The sequence below is a fragment of the Meleagris gallopavo genome, chromosome 1 (assembly GCF_905368555.1).
Source record: "Meleagris gallopavo chromosome 1, MGAL_WU_HG_1.1, whole genome shotgun sequence".
Lineage (NCBI taxonomy): Eukaryota > Metazoa > Chordata > Aves > Galliformes > Phasianidae > Meleagris > Meleagris gallopavo.
In genome coordinates, this window is record NC_139404.1 from 173,497,179 (window position 1) to 173,506,274 (window position 9,096).

Sequence of the window (9,096 nt, forward strand, 5' to 3'; positions counted from 1 at the left end):
GGGAGCACCTTCCTCCCATGGCCCAGGCTGAGTCCCAGATGAGCCCTAGCAGCTGGGCGACCCACACACCTCACATAACACGCATCTGCTCAGGCTATACCTGTGGGCTGCTGCTGACAGGGAGAAGGGGCTGGGCCAGAAAGATCAGCTTCCACCTCAACCAATTTAGTAGTAACACTTCCTTTTAATCCCAAAAGCTCTTTGCCTCTGTTTGACTTCCATTACGTTAACAGCACACCACATAAATTCTTGTACATGCTTCATACATACCGTTTGCTTTCCAGCCTGGCTGACTCCTAAAATTAGCATCCTTACAGACACGATGAACAATGCAACTTCCCTGCTCTGAATATGGCCCTGTCCTGAGCCTACCACAACACAAAGTCTAATGAAATCCAACCTACTTGCTCTGCAACAGCTTGCTCTTGCTTTAGACATATCCACTAAGAAATTTCACTTTTATTGAACATAAGCAGCATTTCCTGCTAATTTAAAGCATAGCAGCTCACAGAAAGAACAGCTACATAGAACATCAAGTAGGTCTATGCTTTCATGTTAAATTTATTAGTCCTTTCATATAACCTCACTGAGGCAACAAATACAACTGAGGGCTTAATTTTTACTTCATTAGAAAACCTCTGATCTCTCCAACTCTTAAAAGGCAATTTTAAGTTTCTTAGAAAAACAACAAAACAAATAAGTTATCTCGTCATCTCGGTGTTTTTAATTTGCTGCAACATTTTGCAATAAATATGCATAAGAGCACCATGAAATTTACATGAAGACAGCTAGAAGCTGTGGTGCATATGGGTGAGGTGTTTATGGTAGTTTTAAGCATACTGAAAAGCCCAAGAGATGCTTGTGTTTCTGGGACTGTGAACAGGTTTGTAGCAACATTTCTCATTTCTGCTAACATCATCTATAACAATGCACTTAGCACTTTACCTAAGAGTAATAAAAATCTGCTGGATAAAATAATTCCTGCCTTAGAAGTATTGTTTCACACTCTCTGCAGATGACAAGAGATTGGCCATTTGAACTACAGCCCCTTTTGTTCCATTAGTAAAAACACAGAGGGGGTGGTCACAGACATATGGAGTCTGTCCATCACAAGCAATACAATAAGGACTGGAAAAGTCTGTCTGGTTATTCTTTGGTTGCCTACAGTGCCAAACCACTCCAACTGCCTTAACAGGAGGGAGGAAATGCATGCAGCAGGATTCCACTGGCAGTGCAGAAATTAAAGATCTTTAAAGTAATGGCAAGAAAAAGTAACAACACTGTGTTGTGGATAAGAGATCCATGATTCATAATTAATTATATTTTGGAATACAACAGCATTTATAGCAAACTTTTATTCAATGCTTAAAAAAGTGTATGGAAGTTTTCATGAACAAAGCATTACTCAATGGAAAACATCTTTGTTTTCTCCTTAAAAAGTTCTTCTGCAAGAACATCCATTAAATGCATTTACCTACAATAATCACTTTTAAAACGCATGGGTACTTCTTGGATTTCTTGTACACATGTATAGCATTTCCATAACTAAGAGACTTATCCTGAGCAGTGTATGAAGAGACATTATTTAAGCTGTCTAGTTACATGTATATAATTGACAACAAGCACAGAACAATGTATGGACTTTAAACATTTAATATGCCTTTTCACCAAGGAAGGCAAATGATATCTGCATGACTGTTTAACACTGAGTGTCAATTTAGTGATCACATATTTAGATCTGCAGTATAAAGACACACACAAAACATTTTGGAGTACATTTTGTTACAATAAACCAAGTTTGTATTCCATCATCATGTGGGGCTCACCCATAACTTCACTTTGTGAAGGATCTGAAAAAAAAAAAAGTCAAAAGCATTAGGTTTTTTACCAAGCTACAAAGACCAATAAGAACTATGAAGATGACCATATTTAATCTTTTTATTTTAATGCTTAGTGCAAAAATTACTCAATTGATTCTTGACAGAACTGCACAGTGCACCTCTGTCCAAAGCAATAATCAGATAATCAGTACACCTACAGTGGAACAGTGGTATGAGTGTTTTGTAAGGGGGCAGAAGGGAACTGCTCAGGTAAAACCAAGTAGTTCTACAAAAGCACAACATCCTATAATGGCTGAATGAGATCTGTATCTAATAAAATGCAAGCCTGACCATAGCTTCTCCCATGGGTCCCATACATCTTTCCAGTTCAACTTTTCTTTAGTGTCTAGCACAAGAGGAGTTCATCATTCAGCCCTTCTGCTAGCTGGAACATGCTCATGTTCTTTTCTCCAACCTACTGCCTTGTTTCACAAAATCCTACGCCCTTAACTACCTTCTGAGATTCCTCCCTTGCCCTAAGTATGGCTCATATTGGCTGCTGTATTGGAAGACTATCCAGGAACACGTGGGAAACACAAACTATACCAATCACTGACAGCATGAACTTCACTTCCATGCAAAAGTTGATGTCAAAAAAAAAACAAAAAAACAAAAAAAAAGGCTGCAAATGCACCTTGGAAGAAAGGTCCAATACAGCTGTATTGGACTGTTTTTCCTCTCTTAAGTAAGGCATATTAATGACATTGTCCTCTAAGCTTTGCGTCTAATTATAGAACTTATAAAAAAAACTTGTCTTTGTAACCTCTGCCTTTCAAAATCTGTGAAATTAGTTCAAAAATTTCTGGGGAAACAGACATACAGTGTAAAAGCATAATCTTCAGCTCTTCAAGAAACCCAGCCCAAAACCAAATACAGCCTTACTTAGCATTGCAGATTAAATTCCATACAACTAGCAGCTGAAGCACACCTATTCGTCTTTCCCAGGTACTTCTTTACCTTTTGGAACTCAATTTTTTATTTCCAGTTTGTGCTTTTAAAGGTCTTATTCTCTAGTGGCAAAGAGCTACACAGTTCCTAAATTTCACTTTTAAATGTTTCTATAATATTCAAAACTATGTATATACCATTAAGAATATCCTCAAAACCGATGCATTCATCATTTCCTCTCAGAGTATCCAGTGCCATGTTTGAGCTGTGAAGAAATGGGAGACGCTGGGCCTGTGAAAGGACAACAAGAGTTAAAGTTTTTGCAAGACTGAAATGGAGATCTTTGAATTTCTGAAGTGTGAGTCACCACCCCTGAATGGATTTAAACACCCTCTGGATGTGGTGCTCGGGGACATCATTTAGGGGTGGGCTGTTAGGGTAGCATGGTTAGGTTGCAGTTGGATTTGACTATTTTTAAGGTCTTTTCCAATCTGAGCTATTCTGTGACTGAGAGAAGTGACAGGCAGTCACCTCTTCCTTTGAAAACGATGACAAAGTAAGAGAACTACCAGTACACATCAATATCAAAACCTACCAAACACCATCATCCTCATCAGTTTGGAGGAGAGCAGCCTTTCACCTGGTTTGTACATTTCACTGCAGTGCAGCTACTAGTTTAAAAAAAAAAGTTGTGCTTTTTTTTCTTCTCTCTTCTGTTCCCATGAAGTTGTGGAGGGTCTACATCTATTTAACTGCTGGTACAACTGTCAGATGTCCCAGTACACAAACTATTCCCTTAAAAACTTTAGAAAGGTATAATTAAACCACAGAGGAGCTTGTATATCTAACATGACACACAAAAGCCAGGAGTAAAGAGTCTTTTAAATCACCATCTTTCTCACCCTCAAATGTTTGTGGAGATACAGTAGTGGGATCTTAGCCCTCACCTGTCTCATTTTCTGCACATCAGTTGGGGAAAAGATTTTTCCTCACAAGAGAGTACAGTTGAGATAAAGGGACATTTTCATATATCCTGTCTCTTGCCTTTCATCTTCAGGACAAGAAATTTCTACCAAGTTTAATGGAACTCACTGTGGTGCAGTAGCACGAGAAGGGAGTGTAAAATTGCTCCCACTTACATGAAGAAACAACTCTTCAAGTAGCTTGAAGAAACAACAACTTATCTTCAACAAGTAAAAAAAATAGTTTACTTGGACCATCAAACTGTGTTTCCTAAGGAACAAAGTCAGCCACGTTCCAATTACTCTCCATCCAGGGGATAAAAGGGAAAAGGAGGCGGCCTCAGCTCCCCAATTAAAAGTTTAAACCTCTGAATTTCCTGTAGACCTTCCCTGATCTTACAAGAACAGCTGTAAAAAAATACTAAGCACATATCAGATTTCCTGCTCCAGGTTTTGCATTACTTCTGTATCTACTCCCACATCAATACCTGCTTCAGAGCCCCAGGCTTTCTTCTCACTACAGCTGCAGATACTCTTTCTTATGAATGCCATATACTACACACAGGAAAGTATTGATTTTTGAATTAATGGGAAAAATAGAAAGCTCGTCCACAGAAAACTTAAGAGTGCTCACCACTTCACCAAGTAGCAAATAAAACAGCAGCAGCTGAAGGCCTTTAGCACATTGACTGCTCTGAAAATTACTAACTGCAACAATTCTTTTTAACAGTTTGGTGAAAACTACTTTTGGAAACCAAGTGGTTGTATTTCAAGACAGAAAGACATCTTTCTGAAACCTTACATTCCCAAAGATGCCCTCATGTGGTTTAAGCAATGGCAGTTAGATAAGACATGCCTACCTGTTTCACTGCTCTGAGTTCCATCTGCAGCTTTAAGGGCGCGTGGAGTCCTTGAATATTTCTCAGCATGGCAAAGTTTGTTTTATCTTGATTTAACTGGAACTATCACAAACAAAAATTGGTTTTATTTTTTAGAAAAAGCAACTTTCAAATACAAGTATGGATGAGATCTGCAATGTCCTACTTAAGTGAAAATGCTAATTAATGTGGTATAAAAAAAATCCAGTAATCACAGAATCATAGAATGGTTTGGGTTGGAAGGGACCTCAAGGATCACAAACCTCCAGCCCCTCACCACATGCAGGACCACCAACCTCCAGATTTAATACTAGACCAGGCTGCCCAGGGCCCCATCCAACCTGGCCTTGAACACCTCCAGGGAAAGGGCATCATATGATACCATCATATGCACGTCAAATGTACATGGAAGAGAGTCATGCAGTAACATTTGTTTTATAAAACTGAAATTGAATTTTGCAGGATTTTATTATAAATCAAGCAAAGCAATTTTTTTCTTTTTTTTTTTTTGACAATGAGGATGTGTAACTCCACCAAGTGGTGTAGTTGTGCACTACTTTGCCACAACCACAGAAAAGGGCAACTAAGTCTGGTTTAACATAAGAACAGAAAGCAGAAAGGCATTGTGAATTTTACTCTTAGCTATTACAGACTACTTGAAAACACTTGAAATATATCTTTTCTCTTCATCATGTATACTATGTATCACTCTAAAAAATAACAAAAAGCTCATAATTTTACAAGCTGTTCTAAAACTGATCAGTAAGACAAAGAAAATCATCTACATAATAGAGGTGGGTTGTTTGTTTGTTTTTTTTTTAAACAAAAAAGTGCTGGCGTGTGACTACTGAAGTATACAACAGACAGTTCTCAATAGTCCTTAAGCTTGAGTCACCTGGCTCCAATTCTGACTTTCCCAGTACTAATTACATGCCTCTAGTGTCAACATAATGTGCTACTGTAAAGCAAAACAAAGAGTACAAGTGTCTTATTTTAAAACCTGTACTCAGTGGTCATAACAGAACGTTGAACCTATAATCCATAAACCACTCTGAAACAGCCCACAGGTGACGACTAAGCTGGACAAGACTACAGTTAGAACAAACTGTATGCATAAAATGTCTAGTTGGGATAACGTAATTTAGAGAAAAACGTTTATGGGTCACAAAAAAAATCTAAAAATGAAGACATATGGCAAATCTAAAGACAAAATAGGAAGATTAGCCTTCCAGAGGTGACAGGCGTGCTGCCAACCTAACTGCAGAGGTTGCACACAGAGCCTTCAGATGGCTACACCTCACTAAGTAAACCCTGAACTGGAGGCCCGCTTACATACTAAGAGTCACAAGTAGAAGCTTAATCGTTAACTAAAGTTGCCAGCAGTGCACAAATAAAACATAAGTGTTGTTACACACTTCTACTTTGCTAAAGGCAAAACCCTCCTCTTGCTGCGCAGAGCAACCCAATGAACCGTAACACTAAATTAAACTCCATAGTAAGAGTGAAAAAGGTGACATTTAACTTTATTAAACTTTACTATACATTATACTTACATTTTTTTCTGACAACTCCAGTGGGTGGCTGGGCACCAACTCATTTTTCACACAAGGAAACCTAGAAATGCAAGGAAAAAAATTAATTTCAAAAAATTAATACATGTATGAAATAAATGCCAGCATTTATTTCATAAAGACTAATACTTGCCCACCATTTTTCGAAAAAGGAACATCAAATATTACCTACTTCTTGAAGGGATGTTTAACAGAAAGTTTAAGTTTGAAAGAACCTGACTAAACACACGGGCATTAGGCTATAGCTTTTAAGATTCACTGCCAAGAACCTTCTTTAAAAAGCAAGCATTTAAAAACAGATTTTCCTCCTACATTAGAAGTTGGACACTAGCTATGGCACAATTTAACACTAAAAAAAGTAAAGCATACCCTCTGCGCAGACCATGACCTTCAAATGATCCAGGAAGTGAAAAATCAGTAATTGGGATACTGTCTTTCAAAAGAGAAGAAGCTCCTCTGGACTCCTGGAACACAAAGTAAGGATTATTATAACAGAACCAGGCCTCTTTCATATGTGCTGTTAGATAAAAGTAAATGAAAAATTGCTCCAAGGCTCCTCAAACGACTCTTGTACAAGTCCTACACTTCAGAGTCTCTTTAATTAAACAAAAAGAAAAAAAGCATTAAATCAATTATTTCAGAGAGTTTGATGGCTAAAGATATTAACAAAACGTTTTGGGGATGTTGCAATTAACTCTTGTTAGTTTCCACCCTGCACTGCAAGGATGGAAGGGAAGAAAGCAGATCATGCTTGGCTTCAGTACAGACACAGTTAAACAGTTAAGAATCAGTTAAGATCAAATTGATCATGCCCATGGTTTTAGGCACCCATGAAGAGGAGGTGTACTCCAGCATTCTAATATCTTACCTCATGGAAAGAGCAAAGGAGAAATACTAGCTTGTAGCAGCAACTAGAATACCACACCTCACAGATATATTATACGAAGCCACCTTAAACTGAACAACTGATTTAAAGCTAACCTGTCTGATTTTACTGAAGTGATCTCAGCATTATTCATACAAAGCACCTCACCGACACACTGATGTCTCTGGAAAGTGACAGTGATGAGCTGCTCAGTACAGGAGTTCCCTCCAGCAGCAATGTAGGATTAAACAGAAAACATGTGCTCACAACTAAGACCTCCTGTATCGATATGTTGCCATGGTAACAGTCAATAAGCTGGTAGTGATACGAAAAACCTAAAATAGCTGTTATTATGTGCACGCATATGGGCTTGAGGGTGAAAAATTCAACATCAGGCAGCAGTGTGAGCTCGCAGCCTGGAAGGCCAACAGTTACAGGAGGGACTGTTGCAAAGCTACTGAATTGTGTTTTGAGCCACAAAGATGCTCAGAGGGCTGGGGCACCTCAGTACAGGAGTTCCGATCAGATCCTTTGAAAAAAGGCTGAGGAAGGCTTGTTCAGCTTACAGAAGAGAAAGCTCTGGGGACACCTCACTGCAACCTTACAGTACTCAAAGGAACCTTACAAACAAGAGAAATATCAACTTCTTACAGGATTTTATAGCGATAGGACATTGGGAATGGATTTCAACTGGAAGAAGGCAGGTTTAGGTTAGATGCTAATAGAAAATCCTTTACTCAAAGGACAGTGAGGCACTGGCACAGGCTGCCCAGAGAAGCTGTGGGTGCTGTATCCCTGGAAACACTCAAGGCCAGGCTAGATGGGGCCATGGGCAGCCTGAGCTGCTGGGTGGTGTTCCTACCCACGGGACAGGGATGGAACCGAGTGGGCTTTGAGATCCCTTTCAACCCAAACTACTCTGGAATTCTATATACATCATCTACCAATCATCACACTCAACAACAATCAGACCTTCCTGAATCCGCTGCGAAGCAAACACATAGAAGAGAGAAATCACCTCGAAGACGAGACGAGAGGAAAGAGCACAGGCAACTAAAACGCAAGGAGGAAGCCACGCGGCGCTGCCGTGAAGTAACCCGGACCCCCGCTTATGCCAGAGCACCGCCAACCCCACGCAGGGGCGAGTCACGGAGCCCGCAAGCCCACCGCCGCGTTCTCTGCACGAAGCTCCCTCGATCTCAGCGCTCCGTGCCTACCGGCGCCGCCGCCCGCAGAGCGGGGCTCGGAGTTGGGCCGCGCCGGATCCCCGTGACTCAGCACGGCCCCTCCGCCCGCCCAACGCCCATCGTTCTGCCGAAGGGCAGAGCCGGCGACTGGGGCGGGAGACAGACCGACCGCTCCCCGCCGCCTTCACGAAAAGAGCGGCAGCAGCGGCAGCAAAACACCGGCTCACCGCCTGCCCGCACTCACCATCCTCACTCCGCGCCCTCAGCCACTTCCGCCTCCTGCTCGTCACTTCCGGTGCTCGGATCCCGGGAGGGGGGCGTGGCCTCACGAAATAGGCGGGGCCTCGAGATGGGGCGGGGCCTCGGGGGAGGAGGTGGAGCCGAGCGGGAGGGGCGGTGGCCGCGCTAAGCGGGCGGCTGTTGGTGGCCGCCGTTGGTGGATATCGGCGCGCTCTGTGAGGACGCTGGCTCGTTCCCAGGCCGCAGTGGCTGTTTCTGTGCGGCCATTCAGAGTCCTGTGCCTGTGTTCGGCAAGGTCTGCTTTTCCCGGGGGCTGCCGCTCGCTGAGTCACCCTCGGTGTGCAGGTGTTCCCTTGCATCTGCTGGCAGCTACACAGTGTGGGGAGTTCATAGAATCATAGAATGGCCTGGGTTGAAAAGGACCTCAAAGATCATTGAGTTTCAACCCCCCTGCTGTGTGCAGGGTTGCAAACCACCAGACCAGGCTGCCCACAGCCACATCCAGCCTGGTCCAACCTGTTCCAACACTGCCTTTTCCTGCCACCAAACCCTTTTAGTTCTCTGCGGGCCACAAGTGTGTGCTGGTGGCAAATGTGTCAGTGCTGATGGCCTGCTAGGAGTTCAA

General features: G+C 41.9%; 1 protein-coding gene across 1 annotated transcript; it reads right to left on the reverse strand.

The window, feature by feature from the left end:
- Positions 1 to 1,340: 1,340 nt before the first annotated feature.
- On the reverse strand, positions 1,341 to 8,830 carry POMP (proteasome maturation protein). The gene is made up of 7 exons (XM_085230779.1): positions 8,459 to 8,830; positions 8,063 to 8,257; positions 6,549 to 6,643; positions 6,162 to 6,222; positions 4,591 to 4,692; positions 2,966 to 3,059; positions 1,341 to 1,850 (listed from the first exon to the last, which is right to left on the reverse strand). The coding sequence occupies exons 1-7, from the start codon at positions 8,828 to 8,830 to the stop codon at positions 1,783 to 1,785; spliced, it is 987 nt and encodes a 328-aa protein (XP_085086905.1). The 3' UTR covers positions 1,341 to 1,782.
- Between the last annotated feature and the right edge of the window lie 266 nt (positions 8,831 to 9,096).